Source organism: Bactrocera latifrons, unplaced genomic scaffold (assembly GCF_001853355.1).
Source record: "Bactrocera latifrons isolate USDA-ARS-PBARC rearing strain unplaced genomic scaffold, ASM185335v1 scaffold_151, whole genome shotgun sequence".
NCBI lineage: Eukaryota > Metazoa > Arthropoda > Insecta > Diptera > Tephritidae > Bactrocera > Bactrocera latifrons.
This window is the reverse complement of record NW_017534975.1, coordinates 732,133-757,472: the sequence shown is the minus strand read 5'-3', so window position 1 is coordinate 757,472 and position 25,340 is coordinate 732,133. Positions and strand designations below refer to the sequence as shown.

At 33.2% G+C, this 25,340-nt stretch overlaps 1 protein-coding gene across 7 annotated transcripts in view; it reads right to left on the bottom strand.

The window, feature by feature from the left end:
• LOC108965951 overlaps positions 1 to 25,340 on the bottom strand; it is a 48,751-nt gene that overhangs the window by 2,275 nt on the left and 21,136 nt on the right. For 3 of the 7 annotated variants that reach the window (XM_018928634.1, XM_018928635.1, XM_018928636.1), the window contains exons 2-6: positions 8,568 to 8,707; positions 8,430 to 8,505; positions 2,894 to 6,773; positions 2,603 to 2,826; positions 176 to 2,141 (exon numbers count right to left, since the gene is read on the bottom strand). In XM_018928634.1, the coding sequence (XP_018784179.1) occupies positions 176 to 2,141; positions 2,603 to 2,826; positions 2,894 to 6,773; positions 8,430 to 8,505; positions 8,568 to 8,707 (6,286 nt within the window). Of the gene's footprint in view, positions 1 to 175; positions 2,142 to 2,602; positions 2,827 to 2,893; positions 6,774 to 8,429; positions 8,506 to 8,567; positions 8,708 to 10,958; positions 11,206 to 19,960; positions 20,244 to 23,354; positions 23,440 to 25,340 lie in introns of those variants that run through there. The other 4 variants (XM_018928632.1, XM_018928638.1, XM_018928633.1 and 1 more) reach the window with 4 other exon arrangements.

Here is a 25,340-nt window from a genome sequence, read left to right as displayed (position 1 = left end):
CTGTAATACAACTTTTTATTGTTGCATTAAAGATTGCGTTGTTATAAACACTTTAATATTGATAGAACTGCTGTTTACTTATTTTTGACGCTCACTGTATTTATAAATATAAGAATTCATCTTAGAATTCCGGCTTAATTTCTACATATTTTAATGAATTAGATAAGTTCCTTACCTGTGCCATTTACAAAAATTTCAGCAGGCCTGTAATTGTAGTCACCAGCGAAATTCGGATTTTTGCTATGTATTGCCAATGGCGGTGTAAACAATGGCATGTTTGTATTTGTAACGTTCGTCGGGTTGATATGTCTCGCTTGAGCCAAGATCTGTGGAATGAAATGTGATTGCAATTGCAGCTGTTGCATTGGCTGTGGTTGTAACTGTGGTATTGATACTGGAACTGGAAGTGATGATTGTGGCAATGTAAGCATTTCAAAACTATCGTTATTTGTGTGTTGACATTGTATGTTCGCAACGCTCACACATCTTATCGATTTAGGTGGTGGCTGTGGTAATGCAAGCGTTTCAAAATTACCGTTATTTATGTGCTGACTTTGTAGATTCGCAACACTCACACATCTTATGACTTTCTGATTTTTCTGAGTTTTGCACATCTGCATATCATTAGCAATGACAATATCATCGTCATTAATGAGTTCAATATCATTATCCATTTCAATATCACAGGGTTCTTGCTTAATTGCTACGCCAAGTGCATCATTGACATTTGATTCGATTATGAGTTTCAATGGCATCACGCTATCCATAGATATTTGAGTGTTAGTTGCAATGTGACAGCGAATCCTTAACGCTGTTGTGGGATGACAGTTGGTAAAATGCACATCACATTCTGTGAGCTTAAGTGACTCGTCGCAGATTTCACAAAAATATTGCAATGTCAAATGATGAGTTTTCTTTAAATGTGTGGCTAATGCATTCCACGAACTATTGTTTTTATCACAACAAAAACAGCTGTTGATGGTAGAAAATGTTTTTCTTTGCTCTGCAAATACAATGGCTAATGAAATTTGAGTATTCAACGACGAACGTATTAGCGTTACAACCGGCACATCTCTAAAGCGATGCTCTTGCGACAAATGTGCACGTATTGCTTGTCGATCATGATGGTAAAATGAGCATACCGAGCATATGTGTATATTCAGAACATGCATTTTTATGTGATCTATAATGGGGTCCCAGTTATTGCACGCTACATGAAAATCACATTTCGCACACACAAATTTATTATCATTTACCTGATGAGTTGTTCTTAAATGTGTATAAAATAATTCATTATCATAACTTTGGAATGGACAATTTTTACAAAAACACTTTCGTTTTATCCGGTCATTAATTTTGAAACTTGGAAAGTTCTCCAACCACGTCGCAGTCACCGGCACAATCCACTGTGTTTTTAAAGACTCGTAGTACAACTTTTCTGCGTAATTACAACGATTTTGAATAATTTCTTGCAACTCCAACAAAAGGGTGTATCTATTCTTCTCTTGCCCCGATTTCAATAATATATTAAATGATTGATTGAAATAGAGTGCAATCTTTGATGTTTGTATCGTCGTAGAGTCTGTATTTATACTTGTGTGTGCAAGGGTTATGTGATCTCTGGTTGCCTGCTCATTAGAAAATGTTTCACCGCAATGGAAACATCCATATAGATGACAACAGTGTTGTTGGAAATGCTTTTTGAAATCGAGCAATGGCAACTCGGTCTTCTTATCATTGGTACAATGTGGGCAAATACCTAAAAGACAACAATGCCGTAGGCTCATATGCCTATACCACAAGTCGTAGGATGAGAAAAATCCGCCGCATGTAGGTTGTGGGCAATGATAGAGTAAATCGGGGGAAATGCCAGTATTTTTTATCAATTTGAGCAAACTCAGTTTGACGCTCTCTTCAGCTGTTCGCTCTAATTGCTCTAAATTTGGCTTGGTGTCACGCTCAGTCTGATTTTCTATAGCCACGTCTGTTGTACCGCTCGCTTTATCTTCCCTCTTTAACACGGATCTGTCACTTGTTGAGTTAAAACCGAATTCTTGTTTCACCTTTACATGTCTGATATTTTCAGCTGGTATTGTTGGCAGCGACACAAATGTTATGGTTAAATTTTGCAGTAAATCCTCCTGAAAAAATAAAGAGTTAATAAAAGAGGAAACCCAAAAAACATTTGAAGAATGTAGGTCAGGAGATTTGAAAATACGCCCAATGTGGATTGAGTAATACCAAACAAGGTGGCAAATATCCTTATATAAGAGTTGGGAGGAAGTACAAACCAATTTGTCGGAACCCCCAATATCGGACTACTGTAGAATATAGCTGCCACGAAATTATCGTTCGAGATCCAGTTTTATATAAAAAGTAATTTTATTTGACAAAATATCTTCCTCAAAATTTGGCATAAATTATTGCAACAATACAATGATCGCTATAACATATAGCTGCCATACAAGGTGACTTATCAAAAAGATTGACATCTTTTTATTTTAGCCGAAGTTACCGTTTTTTTTTCTTGGTTGTTGTTTTGAGTATTGATGGTTATAACCCGACATACTAAATTGCAATTAAAACATATAGACAATGTTACCTCTTTTTCTGGAAGTAAAACTCTCTCGCAAACGTAAGGTTGCAGGTCGGGATGATTTCTAGCCAAATGATTCTTGACCTTCTCCAAATCAAAAAAATTCATTGTACAATATATACATGTATATTTTTCCAGTGCTGTAATACTTTCACTTTTGTTTGGTAAAGAGTGCGCATACATGAGATGATTTTTCATCCAACCCACGCTCTGAAAACTTTGTACACAATCTATGGATAAAGGAAGTAAAAAATACAATGTAATGTATGCATACATTTACTTTAAAACGCAGTTTACCTTTAAGCGGACATACGAGCGGTTCTACATTTTCTTCCAGCAATTCAGCAATATTTGCTGGTACACTAGTATCTAAATTGATATCCAACCCACATTTGTATACAAATTGGAATTCTTGTTTTGAGTGAGCATGTTTAAAGTGCTCTGAAACATGACTTGGTGAAATAGCACGATAGCAACAAACTGAACATTGAAACTGCGATTGCTGATGATTTTGTTGTATATGTGCAATCAACTCTTCACTTGTTGAGCAAATCTCGGCATCTAATTGACAGTAACCGCATAGTAGACAGTCTTCGGGTGGGCATTCACTGCTCAAATGTTCCTGCAGATGTTGCAACATTTCCTCTTTAGCATCCGTCGAGAATAGACAATCCGTGGCCATGCATTTGTATAAGCCGAAATAAGAAACTCCATTTGGATATTGGCGATAAGAAATCTTACAGGAATTTTGCAATAGTTTCTTACAACTATAATTCTCTTTTTGTAATGGTAATATGCCCGAGTATTCCGTTTTTATATACTCCGAACACGGCGCAGAACTTGAATTAATAAAATTTTCTACTGATGACAAAACTATAGGTCTTTCATCATTTTGTTGCACCGAAGTTGTATTTTTATTCAATACAGAGGAGTATTTGTAGTATTTTGTATACGGAAGTTCTACCATTCCAATGCCGCTGCTAATCGTGGCTTTGAAGTCTTGCTGCTTACTAGGCAATTGATTTGACTCTACCTGCTCTTTTTCAGTTATATCTTCTAGTATAGCTTCATTTTTCACCTGTATATCTTCAACATCACCATCGTTCATAAGTAAATCATAGTTTGTATCGAATTCAGCGGATTTTTCGCAAGTCTCCTCATCATTTATAGCTGTCAATATATATTTAGTTATGCAAGTCGAATCATCTTGCCGTTTATCGTGGTGATCACGCAAATGTTTAAATGTATTTGCTTCATTTAATTGTACGAAATTGCATATTTTACAACAATATAAATATATGACCAGCACGTTTTTGGGATATTGGTAGAGTGTTCGAATTGCGGCATTGCGACAAGACTTCGAATGACATTTATGCGATTGTATGTCAAATTCGTAGGGTTTTTCCAACTTGCAAACATCACATTGAAAAGCATATTCGCCAGTGTGTATAGAGAAATGCTTGTAAAAATTTATAAACTTATCTGCGATTTCATCCTGACAAAAAGCACATTTAATTTTATACTTTTTCACATTCTGTGATGTAGTTTTTGCTAATTTTTGTGCAAATGAAATGTTATTTTCCAAATAATGTAAGGCCGATCTGCTGAGACGTGCCACATAAGATTCGATTTTATGTACCCTTTTGTAGTGATTCGTTAAATCTGATGGTTTTGATTTACATAACACACAAAATTTCGTATTAGTACTGGTCATATGTATATCGACGTTTTTATATTTAACATTTAGTTTGATCGGTTTCTCCTTGACCAAATGATGCACAGTTTTCATCGTCCTTCTAACGTCTTCTACTAAACGTATGTTTATAGTTTTGAACTCGTTGGCCGGCGTTTTCGTGTATTTTGAAATGGTTTCCGCTGAAAGTCTTCTTAATTTTATAATTGGCTCATAAACCAATGGTTGATTCTCTCTTGCCCTATTACTATTAGCAGTTGTTGTAGAGCTGGTTGAAGGCGGTGTTGTTGTCGATGTCATGGACGACGATTCCGATGTTGTTGACGAAGAAGACGAAATACTTCGTATTCTTTTGTAAGCAGGCTTTGATTTATTCTCTTTTTGCCGACGCTTATTGCTCTTTTGTGTGCACTTAGAGTAAAGCTCGCATTTTGTCTGCTCTTCTACATCATTTTGAACGTTATTTGCACTTTCGGTATTTTGGTTGCTCGTATTAACTGCAGCAACAGCAAAAGATGATATTTGATGATTTACAGCGGTTGTGTTAGTGTCAGTTTTTTTATCTGATAATTTTTTGGAATTGCCCAATACTGCTATTTTATCGGTTAGTTCTTCTTCGTTGTCTTTCTTAAGGACATTTAATATTTTGTCACTATATGGTAGAATAGTATTCAAAATTATACTCCTGAAATCAGTTTGTTGCTCACCAAATGAGTCCAATTGATTATTCACACTTGACATTTCAGTGTCCATGTTCGTTTCATCCATTCTTTTCAATTCCTTTGCTCTTTTGGCTTCTTCTATTCTCTTTAATTCCTCTGCTCTTTTTGCTGCCTCTATTCTCTTTAATTTCTCTACTCTTTTCGCTTCCTCTATTCTCTTCAGTTCCTCAGATTTCATCGCTTCTTCTATTCTTTTTGATTCCTCTGCTCTTTTCGCTTCCTCTATTATCTTCAGTTCCTCAGCTTTCTTCGCTTCTTCTATTCTGTTTAATTGCTCTGATTTTTTCGCTGTATCTACTCTCTTTAATTCCTCTGCTCTTTTGGCTTTCTCTAATCTCTTTAATTTCTCTGCACTTTTCGCTTTCGCTATTCTCCTCAGTTCCTCAGCTTTTTCCGTTTCTTCGATTCTTCTTAATTCCTCCGATCTTTTGGCTTCCTCTATTTTCCTTAATTCCTCTGATCTTTTCGCTGCCTCTATTCTTCTTAATTCCTCCGATCTTTTGGCTTCCTCTATTTTTCTTAATTCCTCCGATCTTTTCGCTTCCTCTATTTTTCTTAACTCTTCAGCACTCTTTGCTTCCTCTATTTTCTTCAATTCTTCAACTTTATTTGCTTCTTCTTTTCTCCTCAATTCCTCAGCTTTTTTAGCTCTCTCCGCTTTTTGCCGTTTATAATCACCATATGTTTTTGGCTCAGATTTCGGTAATTCCGTCGTTGTAGTTACGTTTCTTACAGGCATGCCCATTGAAATCATTTGTAAAGTATTACTTTTTTCTAATAATTTAACGATTCGTGGATCTTTCAAATTTAATCTAAGCGGTGTCTGTGGTGGCAATATAGGAGTTTGCATGCTATATATATTTGGTGGTATTACGTTGGCATTCACTACGGGATAAGGAGTCAGACCCGTATTTGTATATTGGGGTGAACTATGAAAATCCTCATACGGTGACTTATTTGTGCAATTTGGTGAACTATAAAAATCCTCATTTAGCGACTTATTTTTGTTTTTTTCTGTTTGTGACGAAGTCAAATTTATATTTTTTAGCAATTGCTGGACATCAATTCCAATTTCCTTTGTTAAATCCTCATAGATATGTTTACACCTATCTTGATTCATATTTCTGTTCTCCAAATTTAAGTCCGTGTTCTGCATTTGGTGCAATTGAACAACTTCAATTGGTTTACCCCATACTTTGCTCAATTCATTTGAATGATTTTCTTTCGTTTGAACAATTGTTTCACTTTTGTTTTCTGTACTTTCTTCATTTTCAACTTTATCTATAAAATCTCCCCTCCGCTTAAAAAATTGCTCCTCCTTGACACATAATTCACCTTCGTTTGGAACTGTATTCATTAATACTTCATCGTCATCCGAATCTAAGCATATTGAAAACACTTCCAGTTCTTTTGTTTCAATACATTGCGTAGCTGATGATGTCTCATTGCTTTTAACACATTGATTTTGTTCAGGTCCTATAGCGTGCTTGAAAGACACTTCCTGTTCTTTGTTTTTACTACATTGCGTAGTTGAGAATGTCTCTTCATCATTGCTTTTGAAAAATTGATTTGGGTTTTCTGTTGGCAGCTTCACATTATATTGTGTGTTTGGTGATGTGGACACGATAATAACGTCATCGTCATCTTCTTCAATATCGGATGAATTTTCAGCGTTATCTTCGTCATCGGAGCACAAATTTACACTAAAGCATTTAACGTGCGCATGTGTATTAAAAATATCCATAATATGCTTGGGCACTTTCTGTGAAGTAGAATTATAGAATAGGTGTTACATATAATTTAAAATAAAATGTAATTTTTGTATTTGTGAGTATGGAAGACACCAATATTTATTTGGATTTCATAATTTAGGTAAGCTCAAATAATTTCATAAATTCAAATGACATTTTTGTCTCATTCATGTAATGATTAGTAATTCATAGTTTTATTTCTTAGGCTGTGTGCCAAACAAAATAAAATTCTAACAGATAAAAGTGGAATTTTGACTTTTTTGTTGTGAATCCGAATGTCAGAATTTAAGCCTTGTGAGTTGGGCTGCATACATAATAAGTATGTTATAAAATACATAATTATTCATTTGTTATTGTTATAATTTATTTCATTCAATGCAGAAATGATTCTCCAAATAAGTGCTTGACATCTTTTGAATTTATATTATTTAGCAAATTTAAATTAAGATTAAAAATTAAGTAAAAATAATAACTTTGAAGTTGATATGTATATATGAGTATATATATGTGTAGCGAAGTAGCGTCATAGTAGCCTATATAATATTGTTTTTAGGAAGAACATTATTTTTTTCAATTAATTTTACCAATACATGCATATATTTAATAATTTAAATAACAAGGCCAGCATTCAGAAGACGCAATTGGGTTTGTTTTGAACTTCAACTGTCAAAATTTTACTTTTTATATGGCACAACAAAATGTAAAATTTGTTTATACCATAGGAAATTTTTTCACCCCAATTCAACACAAGGAAAAAGATTACAGTTTGGCACACAGTCAGTTCAAAGTCTACAAACTTTGTACTAATTCATCCAAAATTGAGTGGGTAAAAAATAATTTGTTTTCATTACTTCTAAATATTTAAGTGAAAATTACTGTATCGTAGAACTAATGTGCATACCTGGTGTGAAATTAAAAAAAAAAGTTTATTTTTGCATATTTCGAGAGCCTATTCATGTTTGTAGATTGGGTAAAAGGTATTAATATAGGCTTGTGATTTGTTGTTTATGGCTGTAACATATAAGGCCATCAATGATTGTAGATTGGGTGAAATGTATTAATATATGTTTGTATTTAGGTGATAAGCAAGTATGGATATAAGCTTTAAAGAAGTCTCTATTCTCTACAGATTGAAGTAGCGCGTTATTTGCCTGAATTTTTGTACTGACTTGTCGTATAATATTTTTATAGTGCAATTAGCCGTTTGAATTTATCGGATATTTGAATATTTTTATTATTGCTTTGTGGAATTAGTGGGGTTTCAATTTTTGGAAAAGTTAATATTTTAACGTTTGGATATTATTCACTAACATTTTGATATTTATTTTTCGTAGTGCGCAAATATTTTTGATAAATACGAAATATGGTAATATGATTTTTTATATACATATACATATATGTATCATATATCAAAATACATATATGTATATGTACATACATATATTAACTGGGTCAGTTATGTTATTTTTTAGGTGCGAATGCGAAAAGCAACATGTTCCTTAACTCGTTCGAATTGAATTGACTCACTTTTTAATTTAAATCCTGGAAGTTTATAAAAACTTTATCTGTGGTTTTGCATTCATTCATGCATCAAAATTACTTTTGCAACATAGAACAAATTTTAATTCGAACGATTTTTTTTTTTTAATTTTGCACTTAAAACTTACCCCATCATCAAAAAATAAATTTCTGTACTGCGTTATGATCGACTGCTCAATCTTTTGTAGCACATTCATCGGGTACCTATTAAAAATTTAAATGTAATTTTATATAAAAGAAAAGAATAACAGACTATTTTTACTTACCTCTTTCTAGATATAATCCAATGTTGTATATCTTTAAATTTTTTGTATTTCTCATTATCTAATTCTAGCAAATAATTTATGAATGGCACATACTTTGTCAGACTGTCTAATTTTTCGTCGACCGCTTTCTCCATCTTATTCTAAAATAAAAAATAAGAAAATATTTATATGTGTATGTATAAGATTTGTATTATAGTTAAGATAATTAATTAATTTACAAGTTGCGAACGTTTGATACTCGAATCTCTTACACGCGATTGCGACGCGCAACGCTCAGAGCCCGATTATTTGTGTACTTGTATATTTCTAATATTTTATTCTTCGATCCGCTGCAAATACTCTGTACTCGACTGACGGTTGGGTACTTGAGAGGTTCTCTAATTTTGGTCAGCAAACCGCTGTGAACCCCGATATTCGATTCTCTGGTACGCGTTACAATTTATTCTTTGCATTGACGACTACATCGCATATTATATTTTAGACTAACCGAGCGGACCAGCGACTACGCAACTCTTTTCTAATACAGTGAAATTCTTCATAACCCAACACCCACTGTCGCAGTGTTTTTGTCTGGCCATGGGAGGACTGCATCTCAGTATTATATTCTATTGACTAATACATGCGAGCCTACAAATGTCAGACAGGAGTGCATAAATGACAATTATCCCATTAGTTTGCGTAGAGCCACCGCGAACTAGACGGCACCAGAGAAAAACATTTTTTTGTTGTGATCATTTTACGAATTGTTCTTAAAAAACTGTCTTAAAACACCAAAAAATTAATGAGAATTTAAAAAAGAGGGAACCATTTTAAAATTTTTTATGAAATCTTGTCCGTTTATCAGAGATAATTTGAACGCAATATTACCAAAATAGTGTCCATGTTCGGTTCTATTTCTATAATTAAGTATTTATGAAAATAATAATGAAAACATTGTTTTCATGAAATTTGTCCAGTTATGGGAGATATCCGCCTATGAGTACTGTATACAATGGGGAATTTTACTGTACTTTACATTTTTAAATTCGTGATATCTTTCGAATTCAATGTCTGAATCGAATAATTCGTACGACTTTATAGTGTATAATTGAATCAGCCTTAAATATGAAGTAATTTATTTTCATAAGATTCCAAGATACAAATAAAGTCCTTTTACAGAGACGGGCTTTTATTATTATTTTTTAAATAAATAGCTTTAACAGTTGAACATATGCTAAAGCGAAAGTTTTTTTAGATAATTATATGTTCTGCAAAGTTTTAGCATATTTTTTTTATTCTATAATTAATCGTATTCGCAGCGCACGCGATGTAAGATATTTTTTAAGTAGTTTTTTGTACACTTTGAGTTACATTATTTTTAGTAAGGATCTCTAACTTTTTGAAAATGTAAAGAGTTTAACTGATTTCATAACTCCATGTACATTGATTTACTTCGTATTTCCCCATATTTTTTCTTTTCATTTCTTTATTTTTCGAGTCATTTAAATAAGTTCTTCACGATTTTTTAACACAACAACAAAGTTGAGATAAAATTTGCGGTTGCAGTGGTCACTTTTATTTATTAAACTGTTTTGCATAGATATAATTTTCATATATTAAAGAATCATTCCATTGAAAATTCCTGTAAATACTGATATTTATATAAAAATTGTAACATTCCAATTTAGACTTTGTTTCTTAACTGCTAACTATCATTAGCTAGCAAATTTTCTGCCTTCAAAGCAGAAACTAGCAGAAGAGATCACAAGTTGAGAGAGTAAAAAGCTGAGAGCTGTGGGTTTCTGCTGTTTGGATGTATGTCGGCTATTACACGAAGCAACTTTTGTTGCTGATTCTCGGGCGATTCTCTTTGGCTGTTGCCCATTGCATTCACACGAGCAACTTGTGTTGCGCAACTCTGTTCGAGTATTTTTCTCATTCTCTTTCACTTCACTTTAACCCATTGTCGTTTCTTTTTCCTTATAGGGCCACTCTATCACATATATTAATCAGTTCTGTAAATTAAAAATACATTTTATTTATAATTCAAAATTAAAACAAAGGTTATATAACAGATCTTCACTATCATCTGAATCAATTTGTGTGGCTTCCTCCATACATTTCACAATATCTTTTATTCAAAATATTAATTTCAAAATAATATACGCAAATGCAACTATATACTACGAAAGAAAGAACACGAATGCAGAAAAACGTCGCAGCGAACTGTTACGAATAAGAACACAAAGCGAGTTGCTGAACACTGGAAACTCGGCGCGATTCTCCTCTCCTCGTCGCCCCCTCTCCTATAAACCAAGAGTTGCCGCAACAAAAGTTGCTTCGTGTAATAGCCGACTATGTAAATACATCTATTTTATTTATTTATTTTTTTTTTTTTGTTTTTGAAATTACATGTTGTTTGCTGTTTAAGTTACCAATGCATTACTCTGCGATGCTTGTTCAAACATGTTCTTTTGTTGATGTCAGTTAAAACTTTGTTTACGTCTTTCAATATTTCTTGATACTGGCTTTAGACGAATCAATGTATGCATATGTAGAAAGTGGTTTGAAATATTAACGCGTATTATAAATTATGCTCTACATAAATATGTACATATATAAGTGCATTGTAAGTAAGAAAAAAATATTCCGTAGATGTCCGATTGACGACGTAACCATTGAACACTAAACACAAAACTGAGTGTACTTACATATTGGTTAGGTACCCAATGCCTTCTAAAGGAATTATTTTTGTTTTTACTTGAACATATGTTCACAATATTGTCAAGTGTACATTATCTCCACAACAACAAACAGTGACAGTAAAAATGAATCTTAAGATAAAGTTAAAAGAACAAAAAACACATAAAATTCAATTAAGTAAATTGATGAAAATATTAATGGAAGTACGAAGCCAATTAAACATTTTTGTTTACATTATTAAAGAGTATTGAGACCTTTATTACTAATTGCCTAAAGTAATTATAAAATTAATAAGAAGTTTTCGTTTATAAGAGCATACCGCATACTGTTGCGTATTCACCCTTTAAGGTGCATATGTGTGGTGGTATGCCGGTGGTTTGCCTCCACAAACAAAGTGAGTGAGAGTCATGTTTCATAAACGATTTGTTATGACCTATTTTGTGTAAAGAAAATTTGATGAGCTAACATATTTCGCCTCGCATTTATGATGATAACACATCTAGAGTTCTTATGCATGTACATATATACATATATACGATATATACATATATACGATATATACATATATACATATATACGATATATACATATATACGATATATATATATATATGTATGTATGTATGTATATGCGGACATAAGTGAATACTTAAGAGAAATCCTGGTACTAACCTTCATATACCAACATGTATGTATATTTATTTATACATTTATGTATAACCAGAAGGGACCGCTTCGTCGGGAGCCAAAAGCGAAAGTTTGTAAGTATGTATGTAAGTACTTACATACATTTTTAATTCATTGCAGAAAACGTACGTTTTAGCGAAATTCTGTGCTCACAAAAGAATTTTGTTTTCGTTTTCAATTCTGCTAGTTGGTGCGATTTTTGTTTGGTTTCTATTTTTCGGTAATATTATGGTTGATGTGCGGAACACAATGCTCGCGACAGACTGCAACAGTACGACAGTGAACTGAAAATGGCGTTGTGAATCCTACTACATAAACGTTTGTGAGAGGGCAGCAACATAACAATGGCCGGCATGTACACAAAACAACGCAGTTCAACTAATTCCAGTGTGAGAGCACCTCAAAATTAGAGTTTTTTATAACATTTTCCATTATGGCCAGATTGGACAAAATAATAATTTTTGGGCATTTAAATTAAAACAACCAACATTTAGTACGAATAAAAATTACTATATAGTGGTTATTTATTATATGGAGAAACTATTTAAATTTTTTTAAAGTATATTAGAAAAACTGACTTTTGACCTTTCAATGCCCAATAAAAAGATTTAAGCTTGTTAGTTCTCAATCATTAAATGTTTTAATCATTTTCCATTGAAAATAATACTATGATGCTTCAAATTACAAAACCTATGAATTTATTTGCTTTAAATTATCAGTTGTTATTATAAATGATGTAACAGAGCTATTTTATGCTTTTATTTGAAAAATAACGTCAGGTTTGTTAGAACTTTGAGTAATTTTACATTTTACATATTAGTGGCATCCCCACTCTTCCTCATCTCTCCATCTTCCATTCTACTGTCAACTCTACTGTCGTTCTACTGTCGTTGGCAAATATAGGATCAAATTGAAGCTAGCGATAACGACAACTGTATTGTGTGTATTTTAATATTTGACAGATGTCGTTTGCAGTCTGTCGCGAGCATTGTATTCCACACATGATAGTAATTAGTGGTTGAATTTAATTTTAGTTGCATTTATTTCGTTTGTGGTCGTGATTTTGTAAAGAATTAACTCCTGCTGAGAAAAACAATTGTTTGCACCTTCAAAATGAGGGTAAATCCACAAAATATATTAGTGATATGTTTAGTAGAATCGCCAAACTATACGAAGAAAGAAACACGCAGGCCTGAGTGGGCGACCAAAGTTACTGACAGTTAGGGAAACGCGTAAAATATTACGGTAAAATCACGTTTATCAGCCCCAAAAAGTAATGATGAACTTAGAGCAGCGTGAGATGAAACAGTGCACTGAGTGCTTAGAAATAACTACATACATATATACATAGTAGAGATTCTCGTCCGCTAATACCTATAAAATGAAAGATTTTGACTTTTGAAAAACTGTAATATTTAGTGACGAAAGGAAATATAACATTTTTGGATTGGATGGTCGTCCTTTGGTCTAGCGGAAACCAAATGAATAATTAAATATCAAAAACGTCAAAGCAACTGTTAAACACGGCATGAGTACGTGCCAGCTCAGGAAGTCGGGAATCTCCTTTTTATAGACGGGACAATGGAAAAGCACCTTCACTTACCTATTCTAAATAAAAATTTACATTCCAGTGCTGAAAAAATGGGCATGTCAAGAAATTAGTTTTTATTTCAACACGACAATAACACGGAACATACCACTCATGACAGCTGTCTGTAAAAGTAATGTATTTCATACGAAATAATAAATCTACTATTCAAAAGCAAAAGACCTTCGTGAACTAAAAAGTCTGAATATTTTTATGTTTTGTTAAGTTTTTAATGAAAAATTAAATATTTTTTAAGTTTTACAATGAATTATTGAAGTATAAACTATTTATTTTATTAACCTAATTGAAAAGTATATTAAAAATTATTTTAAAGTACAGAAAAACGAAATTTTAATTAATAATATTTACATGATAAACTTTTGTGATTCACTGTATATACGTATGTTGTGTAAGTTAGACGTTTAATCTTTAAAAACAATAATTAAATTTTTCATTCTGATTTTGTAATTCAAAACTCAAGACTTAAAATTTTTAATTCTTATTTCGGGATTAAATCTTTTTAAATTTGAGATTAATCCTAACATCATAAAATAACAAGTAAGGGCTAAGTTCGGGTGTCACCGAACATTTTATACTCTCGCATGACAAGTTTCATCAAGATATCTCAAGTCAAGTTACAGCTTGCACAGACGGACGAACTCTGATTCTGATTCTCTTTTAGTTTTTGGACTTACAAACAACCGTTATGTGAACAAAACTATAATACTCTCCTTAGCAACTTTGTTGCGAGAGTATAAAAATTTAAGGTACTTGGATTAAAAATTAAAAAAAAAATTGTTATTTATAAAATAGAGTAACAAATAAAAACTCATTTTTTAAATTAAGAGCTGAAATGAAGATATAAAATAGATAAGAAAAGATATACATATGTACATACATATATATTTCTAACTAAAATACCACGATTAAGTCAATTAAACATAAATAAGCCATAAGAGCTAAGCTACATATGTATGTATGTATGTACATTTCGAAGTATGAAAACGCGAAAATTTAAATTCCGAAATAATTTTTTTTTGGTTTTTAGTTATAAGCTTGAATTTAAAAACCTTTTTTATACGGTATTTGGGGCTAAAATTGACATTTTCAAACAATATATTTTTTAGTTTTTAATTACAATTTTGAGAATATAAATGTTTTTTAATCCGTTAATTTTTATTTTTCTTTGCGATAGTTGTTTTTAAAATGCCTTTTTGTTTATTTTTCAATCCGATTTTGGGATTTTTATTTTCATATGTGCATACGTATGTATATGTGCGTTGGTTCGAAATGTTATCGAAGCTAGAAGGGAAATAGTGACCGAGCGTCTAGCAGATATACGAGGTGTGTTCAAAAAGTATCGCGAATTTTGTATTTTTTCAAATATTATTTATTTATTCATGAATATCTATTTTGTCTTCAAAGTAATCCCCTTGAGATATTATACACTTGTGCCAACGGTTTTTCCAATCTTCGAAGCACTTCAAAAAATAATTTTTTTTATTATCTTCTTCAGCTCCTCCCCTTCGATGCCGTCTTTATCTCGTCAAGAGAAGCGTAATGCCGTCCTTTCATGGGCCTCTTCAGTTTAGGGAACAAGAAAAAGTCACAGGGGGCCAGATCTGGAGAATACGGTGGCTGTGGCATCAATAGTGTTTTGTTTTTGGCCAAAAAGTCGCGCACAGGCAACGATGTGTTAGCAGGGGCGTTATCGTGGTGCAAAAGCTAATTTTTGTCACATCTTCTCGGTAAATAAACTAAGAAGTCAAGTGTGAACAAATTTTTAAACAACATTAAGTAAAATTTTTTTTGGACAAAAACCACTTTTTCAATTTTTAATTTTTTTTTTAATTTTACACTTTTTTTTTGGAATTATCTTAGTTTAACCAAAAGATAAGTTATTAAAAAATATGAATCTCTTAGAATTTTTTGTTGCTGATAGAAATTGCGAACTGCATCCTGCCCGCCGTCCGAAAAATCACATGGAAGATGCATTGGGCAATTGCTTCCCAAAGGCAGAATATCAAAGATTTCGTATCCAAAAATTTGTGAAAGATGTTCAAATATATAACTATAAATCCTAGAAATTTCACTTGAATCAATTATTTCTTTCCCTCCCAAACAAATCCTCAAAAAAATAGATTTTTTGAAGCCTTTAAAGCAGGCTCTCTTAACACTTGTAATTGATCGTCCGCGATCTTCACTGTTCGGCGTCACTAGAGAAATGAGATTTTGTGCGCACACAACGCCTTACACGACACACATGTGCGATTTAATTCCCGCGACGAGGGAATTAAAAAAAATATATATGTATATTTTACATCCGCGAACACGCGGATAAAATAAGAACACGTGTGGTTCCTGTGGATTGAAACCCTTATTTCTGATTTACTAATATATAATTTTTGACTTATTTACTTAAAGTTAAAGCTTAAGCTGAAGTGTAAGCATCAGCTTGATTGAATCCAGAACAAAGAGTTAATTACAATATTAGCTGTGACAGCAAATTCCAGCAGAACGTTAAGCGTTCTGTTTTCTTTACGATTGTTATTGTTATGCCTCCTTGTGAGGGCGCGCAATATTGTTTTGATTATGATGGATTATTGGATTGAGAACGGAAAAAGCATATTGAATTTTTAAATAATCAAAAACGTTAATTAAGATTTTAAAGTGTAATTGCAAAATCCAAATTCAATTTCATTTACAGTTATGGTAAATTATGGTTTCTATGCGGAGGCTATCGTTAACTCCCCCCTTCCTAAAATGAATCGTCCGCGATTTACTATTATTTTGTGTTAATTTATATATTTTGTCCAAAAGAGCATTATAAGTGATTTCTTGAAATTGCGTATTTTCGATTGGTTTGGGAATTTCACGAGATTTTTTTAATTTTAGTATTAAGTAAGTTATGAAAAGTATTCCCAAGATTAAAATTATGTACCACAAAAATTAATGGACTGTGATGTTCTTGTTCCGTTCTGCTAAAATATTTATATTATCTAATTTTAACAGTTTATTAGTTGTTTCAAAATATTCTAAAAATTCAAAATTATATATATGGTTATTTTTAATGTAATGCCAAATTTTTATTTCAATGTTTTCATAAGTTTGATTATTTATGACAGTATAATTTTCAAATGTTATTAAATATGTTCCATTTAATGTTTGATTATCTACAATATTTTTTCCTGAAACTAATGTCGCTCCTGGTTTAAATTATTCAATTTGTAAGTTTTTTCTTTTAATTTATTACATTTTCCTTGTTTTTTGTTTAAAATTTTTGATAAACATGTGCTTTTTTTATTTAGTTTATAATAGGTTTTTGAAATTTCTGTTTTACAATTTTGAGTATATTATGTTCTGGTCAATAATAAGTTTACCATCTAATAGAGCAAGGGCTCTTACATCATAGTACTTACATGTTAGTTCTATTTTAGGGTATTTTATATAAATTACATTTATGCCACCTTTTTGGGCTATTTTAAATTTAGAAATGTGTATTAAATCAGTTATGGTCATTATACCACTCGGTATAATGTTTTTATGTTTTTTAGTTCATCAAAGCGTAAAATTGTTGGATTTAAAATTCCAATTTTACCAAAAGTTATTGAATTTATTAAATTTTGCAGTTCATGTATAACATATTGATTTCGTTTTCTTTTATTTTGTGTCATTTAATTCTGTTATTATTTTATCCGTTTTTTGTAATTGTCCTAACAAAGTATCTACAAGTTCTATTTCTGGTTGCCCTTCTACATTTTTTACATCAATACATAATTTTTGTTAACTTCTTTTAAGTTATTGTACTTCATTTTGCCATAATAATAATTTTTATCTGCTATTATTATCTCTTAAAAATATGTTAAATTAGTTTTATAAAACATTTCCCCATAGTCATTATGTATTAAGTATTCGTTTAGGACTTTATCCTTGTGCACTATTCTATTTCTCTGATTAATTTTAACCTTATTCCTTCAATCCTCTTTTACAACCTGTTTTTTTTTATATCTGGGATTCATCTTATTTCTTTATCCTATTATATTTTCATAAATTATTTCTCCGGGTGAAATGGGAAGCTTGTATCATTGCCTAAATACATTTGAGAAATTTTTTCTTTTATTTTTGTTTTAAGTTCAGTTAATTTTTCATCTTGATTTCCAGTATTTAACTTTTGGGAATCCTTTTCCGAATAATAATCATTATCGTTATCGAATAGTTTTCATTCATGTTGCCGGCAAATTCATCGGCTGGCGTTGTAGAACATTCCACATTATTTTCTTTATAATTATTTTTTTCATTATGCTGGTATAAATCTTCAACTGGCGTTTTAGAACCTTTCTGTAGCAAAAAAAAATTTATTTAGCTTCTTGTTCCTTAGTTTTGTTTTCAAAATAAATGTCCATAGTTTTGATTTCGTTTTTAATGTTATTCTTTACCATATAATTCATTTTCCCATTGGACACATCGATAAGTGCCTAAATTTTTTTAAGGAAACTGCATACCAAAGGGAGATCCGATTTTAATCCCTCTATTTCAAAAAAGATTTCCTCGACTCCAAATATGGTTATTATGTGGTAAAATTTCATAATAGAATAGCCATTCACGGATTTTACTCGCTTATAAATGGCTTATTCGTTTTTATTATTATGAACCCCAGGCTTAATGTAGCATGAGGTTGCTCCCGTTTCGACTAGAGCTTTTAAATTTTTATTTAATTTTAAGTCCTATAATTTGAAATAGGGGAGTTCGCCAGCTCTTCGCCTAAAAAATGACTTTCATTCATATTATGAATTCTCTGATTTTGCTCTTGCGGGCGAAAGCTATGATTACTTTCCCTTGGCCGTTTTAACCCATGTCCCTCCTGATTTTATCCCCTACGGGGCTGAATGTTTGTATTTGGCTGTATAGGTTTTGTATGTTGATTAAAATTGCTATTTCTTTGTTATTGATAAAAATTGCTATTGCCTGGTTGTCCCCTCACATTAAAGTCTCTATTATGAAATCTGGATACAGATGGATCTATATCCATAGGAGTTGGTTTCGGAAAAGTATAATGTATGTTAGGGAGGTTATTCCATTGAGGAAATCTTAAATTATTGTTTGTATACATTGGCTTCACCTTGTTTCTATCGTACATAAAATTTTGAGCAAACCTGGATTGTTTTATTCGAGTTCCTGAGCTTTTGCTAAAGCGTCAGGTAAATCTTGTGGGTTTAGAGAGAATATTATGTCTCGTAAAGGGGTGTTTAATCCTGTTAAAAAAATTCTTAGGGCATGTTCTCTATTCTTTTTATTTAATTCTTTTATCAAGTCTGCATTATTTCCATGTACCATGATTGCTTTGTTTATTAATAGCGTCAACTTTTTGTTGACGAGGTTGTAATATTCTACAACCGACATTGGACCCTGCCTTAAGATGCTTAGTTCTTGTTCGATTATATGTATTGGACGTTTKTCCGCATATGCAAAGTCTAAACGAGATAGAATTGCATCGAAATTGAGGACTGTTCCATGGTTTGTTAGTGCATCATTTGCATCATGCGTTATTTTGTTTCTTCAAAGTATTTCCTACTGCCCCTCACGTATAGGCTCATAGCGTTAAACGCTGCCTCTCTCCAACTAACATATGAATTCATCCTACCAGTAAATTCAGGTACGGATTTAAATACGTCGAATGATTCTTGACAGGCTATATTGTCTTCTATCGTCTGTGTTAGAAAATCGGTTGCACTATTGGTATTGCCCACTATTTGTGAGCGCAATTGCTCTACTTCCTCAAGTAATACTATATTGCTGTCAGCTATAAGGCGTATTATTAGATGTATGGTCAAAGCGTCACCGTTAGAAATTTTGTCTAATTTTCAGGTTCTGGTCTTTTTTGTTAATTATTTTTATATTGTGGTTATTTTCACCACAACCGTAACAATTTGAGATAATTCTTTATATTTATTAGTTTTTTTTTGTGATCCCTTCTAGGAAGAGGTGCTTCTTATTCTGGAGGGTCTGGTGTTCAGAATCGCAGAATTAAGCTTTATTATAAACCGGAGGGTCCTCCTTGCGGTGGTGAATCGCGATTTCAATATATTTTCGTTATATGGCTGGTCGACACTTTAATTATTGTTAAAATTTTTTTATTTATTTTTTTATAAATCTCTGGAGGGTCCCATGGGTGGTGAATCGCAGAGAATTTTAATTTGTTATAAGCTGGAGGGTCCCCCCGAGGGTGGTGAATCGCAGCTTTTAATTAGGTAATTTATTGGTTGTACAAACCATTAGTTATAGTCTTTATTTCTTTGTTTTTTGAGTTTAGGACATTTCTTAGTATCGTGATCGCCCTTACAAACGTCGCAATATGACAGTTTTTTATATTCAATATTTGGACCCCATTTTGTAATACTTATATATTCTAAATATAGTTGCTTTTAATTTAAACTTACGAATGTATTCTCTCGCTGACTTTGTATTAATTCCTGTTAATGATGCTGTTGTTACCACTGTTTCCTTTGCGACTGATGATTATTTTTGCAGTTTAAGTCACTCTTTCCGTTTTTTAAAGTTTCGTATTTTGTTGATTAGTTATGTTTTAATTATTAGTTTTTAAATAAATTTTAAAATTTCTTGTTTTTGTTATCCTGCGATTGTCACTTCGTTGCTTGTTCTTATTCACACAGATCTTTTTTTAAAGAAAGTTTTTCACTTCGTTGCATGTTATTACTCACACAGTTAATTTTTTTGTGAAAATTTTTTACTTACACTTCTTGGTTTTAATAAATTATTTAAAAAAAAAAATCTTTTTTTTTATTATTCTGTGATTGTCACTTCGTGTTAAATTTTTATAATTTTAACTTCACAACTTTTGATAACACAACTTTTTATAATTTTAACTTCACAATTTTTGATAACTCAACTTTTTATAATTTTTACTATACTAGGCACTTTTTGAATCGTGCCCCACGTTGGGCGCCAATTAATTCCCGCGACGAGGGAATTTGAAAAAAAATATATGTTTAACATCGGCGAACGCGCGGAAAAATAAGAACAGGTGTGGTTCCTGTGGATTGAAATCTTTATTTCTGATTTACTAATATATATACATTTTTGACTTAGTTAAAGCTTAAGCTGAAGTGTAAACATAAGCTTGATTGAATCCAGAACAAAGAGTTAATTACAATATTAGCTGTGACAGCAAATTCCAGTAGAACGTTAAGCGTTCTGGTTTCTTTACGATTGTTATTGTTATGCCTTCTTGTGAGGGCGAGCGATATTGTTTTGATTATAATGGATTATTGGATTGAGAACGGAAAAAGCATATTGAATTCTTAAACAATCAAAAACGTTAACTAAGATTTAAAAGTGTAATTGCAAAATGCAAATTCAATTTTATTTACAGTTATGGTACGGTTCCTATGCGGAGGCTATCGTAACACACCGACCGAATGCACTTGTGTGTCGTGTATGGGCACTTTTAAGATGAATACATATGATTAGCTATTGAAAGTGACCATACACGACACACATGTGCATTCGATTGGTATGTGTTCAATTGCGATTTACTCGTGTATGGGCTTGTGCGCATCCAATCCATGTTCGCAAAAATGTTTGATTTTTTACGATCGGTGTACACACATGTACGTATGTCGTGTATGGCGCTGTGTGCACACAAAATCTCATTTTTCTCGTGTCGATGAATAGGAAAATCGCGGACGATCAATTTTTCCCTTGCTTGTCGCACATATTCACTGTTTGAAGAGCGAAGGCAAAATGGATTTGTATGCCGTGTATGGCGAAACGATTTGTGTGTGTCGTGTATGGCCACTTTGACCCAAGATATGTATGCATTTAGGCAATTGATTACAAATGTACATGTGTTCTTGAAAACTACCCCATGCCATGCAGCATAAATAAGTTTCTATATACACGCCAACATTCACATATATTTAGTTATTTAAGATAGTTTGGAAAATTGTATATAAAGGCTTGAAATATAAAAACAAAATCAGAATGAAATAATTCCTACAAATGATTTGTTATTAAATTTTAGTCCTTTTTTTTATTTTTCAACCCGGTATTTGGGATTAAAAATTATTTTTTATTAAATTTTTTTAAAGAATCCAATACGTAACGAATACAAAAAATATTATGGTTCATGGGTCATATAACCTCGTTTGGATCGATATTTATCATGGTAATACCGTCATCATTAGGGCAACACCTATCCTCTTGATTAATGCTGGCTTGAGACTCATTTCGATTAGATACAATTCATGCAACGGTCGCTACACCAGCCTAGTAGTCAACAATGAAACTATACGGTCCCAAGAAGCTCAACTAGGCATCATGACTCCCAGTATGCCCATAAAAACCTCGATCGAAAAACCCTCCGACTCTATTCCGGTGCACAACCTTATCTACATTAACTTTTACAAATCTAATTCGGTCGGCTTTACGGAATTCACCGAGAACACCTTCAACTCACTACGCATTCCTACTAACGTATTTGTTGGCGAACGTCTATTCCGCTGCTGCTACTCACTTCACAGTGGTCTTAGCAAACCAGCGCGAGTCCTTATGCCAGGTCGATCCCTGTAATCCCCGCTTTAGGGATTTCAACTTACTGTGATAAATCAACATAAACAGACGAAATGAGTAGAATACCGGAAGTCATGCAATCTCTCCGCCGGAGGGAACAAATACGTACATGATTGTACCACAATGACGTCGGGCAATAGAATTGATACCATGTGTTCAAAAGTGAACGCCCATCTCCCAGAACCCTCCCACTTCTTCAATGCTAGGAACCTAAAACACTCCGCTGCTAAATCCATGGTTACCCTATCGATCGATTGGGTCAGAGTTTCCACGGTAAATCACCCTAAAATTTTAGGTGTTTCATTCGACAGTCTGATCACTTAAGTACAGAGGCGCAGAAAAATCCTCAAATCGCTAACCTGCAGCACTTTCTGGCGACACACAAGACAATCAGGCGGTTAGTAGAAAACTACGTCGCACCAATATTGTCGACTGGAAGCAGTACGACCCAAATGATGAAAATACAAACATGCCAAAATACCTCACTCTAGACAATTACGGGATGTCTCCCATCGAACACTTACACAGTGAGGCCCGCATACTACCTGTAGAGGTTCAAGTTCCGAACGCCATTCACAGTGGAACTATTAGCACCATCACGGACTCTTTCTCAGTGAATGGCATTTTTGGAGTCCAAACACCACCAGTCGCAGAACAAGAGCTTGAGTTGCGCGTGAAACAGGATTGACCCTAAAGCAGTTTCGTTCTGGATAATGTATCAGACTAAACTCCTACCTATTCAGAATAGACTCCGACATACTCAACTTATGCCTTGCATCCCCCCATCTACGCAATTTTATATATACACTAGCAGAGCCGATAGTTGTCCTGTACACACATAGTTAATTCGAAAATTTCAAACATTTTTTAATAAGCGTAACAATCTGGACCGTTTTGATTAAAATTACTATAAAAAAGTTACTTTAATGTCTAACGTCATTATATGTACACTCATCAAAATTCGACCAATCCGTAGCGTGTGAGTATATACTCCATGAGTGAAGTGAAATGTAAATCTATGTTCACCAAAAAGATGCATCTATTGCAACACTTCACGGATGAAATTCGTAGATTGAATAATAGCAGGACTGTCTATGGACTCGAATATTTCTGTTCGTCACCGAAAATTTTAAGCGAATGAAACGACTTATTTCAGGCAGCGATATTATCCGTGAAATGTGGCAATAGCTGTATCGTAAATAAAAACTTTAACATGTTTTAAGTAAGGGTGAAAAATCTTACACTTAATCGACGATTATAAGCCAATTGCGCGTTCCGAGTACGTCGGCCAATATTTTTTGCTCTTTTACGAAGACGAGGCATTTTTCTGTAAAAAAAAATACTCTGATATAATACGCAACGAATATTAACTTTGAAAATGCAATTTTAATTAATTAAAGAAAACGACTTGTTGTAGCAAAACTACTAAAAGCGCGATAAATTAATAAATAAATACGCCAGACATCAAATTTCACACTCGGGATGGTACTAGAAGGCTTTACTCGACGGATTTGGTGTGGAATATTATCTTGACATCCCTATGTTACAGTGCGTAAATGATACTTGCAAGATAACGCAATCTTAATTATCTTCTGATTATTTCACTTTTCTGTATGCAAAGCTCGATTGAATTTATCAGGATAAAACTTTGCCCGAATAGTGCGTTTAAATTAAATGACTTATGACCAAAAATTTTCAAAGTCGCACTACAATTATTCAAGCCCCCACTTACCGAATAAATGGACCCAATTCTTACGGCGAACATCTTATCGGTCTATATCGGTCAATGTGTAGCATATATTCTTGAAATTCGGAACACATTCTTTCCTGATAACAGTATGCCTGTATGTTAAAAATGGGTTGAATTGGATGAAGGCATTTCTTAGCCGCCTTATATGTAAGTAATGCTAAAATGTTCAAACCTCCGCTTTACTTTATACCGCATATATAGGCCAATATGTGATTGATTTTAGTGAAAACGAGGGAGCCTATTTTACTAATAACAATGTATATTTGTGCTTAAAATGGATAAAATCGGATGAGGATTAGACCCCATATAACTAATATCACGATTTTCGAACATCCGACTGACTCTACTCTAAATATATAAGTGTACATTAAGGGAGAGCCTGCTTTAGAAGCTTACAAAAATCGACTTTTTTTTTTTTGCTTAAACCAACCAAAAATATGGAAATTCGAAATATTTTCGAAGCTAGAAGGAAAATAGTGACCAAGCGGCTAGCAGATATATTAGCGCTTGGGCAGAAACTAACACTTTAACGCGCGATTTCTCATTGTTCAATTTTTACGACAGTTTTCGACAAGTGCTCGCTCTGAGAAATCGTGTTTCGCTCTTTACGCATTGTTGACATTCTGCACATCGTACATTTTCGGATACGTACACGTGTTTACATTTAGAACCATTCTTGTATACTTTCAATCATTAAGTGTATTGCAGATAAGTGCATCAAGTGTGAAGATTTGTTTAATATGGCCCCCGGGCCGCCCAACCTTGGGGATAACAGGTTTGCATTGCTTGCCCCTGGATCCCAGCCAAAAAGAAAGAAACCCACCTACTCCCCCTCAACTTTCCTGACCTGCCGCAGGCCAAGAAAGAAAACCCGAAATATATTCTCATTAGTGCAACGGACTCAAACAAGCCAATTTCGAAGTATTCTTGCTTCGCTGTCCACAGAGCCTTAGAAGCTATTAGCAAAGAAATCATCTCAATTTCTGAGTTGCGTGCTGGTAATCTTCTDYTGCTGGTAAAAAATAACCAAATTGCCCAAAAGTTCATTTCAGCCAAAAAACTTCSTGGTGTGTGTGAAATTGAAGCGAAATACCATGACAACCTTAATAGCGTGAAAGGTACAATCTTTGCTCCCTGTCTCAACAATTTCAGCGAGAAAGAGAAAACATGAGAAGACGAGGTGTAGTCGATGTTTACAAATTTACTAGGCGGACGGAGGGAGTACCACTACCCCAACCCACGGGTGTAGTTTTACTTACCTTTGATCTTTTTTTTGGAGTTACCTGAAAAGGTAGAAGTATCTTGGAGAAGTGCAAAAGTAAAACCCTATTACCCCAACCCAATGCGATGCAAATCTTGCCAACTGCTTGGGCATACCGCGAAACGATGCAATAAACCTCCCGTGTGTGCTTCTTGCAGTCTTCCTATTCATTCTTTACCTTTCACGCGCACACTATGTGCAAACTGCTCAGGAGATC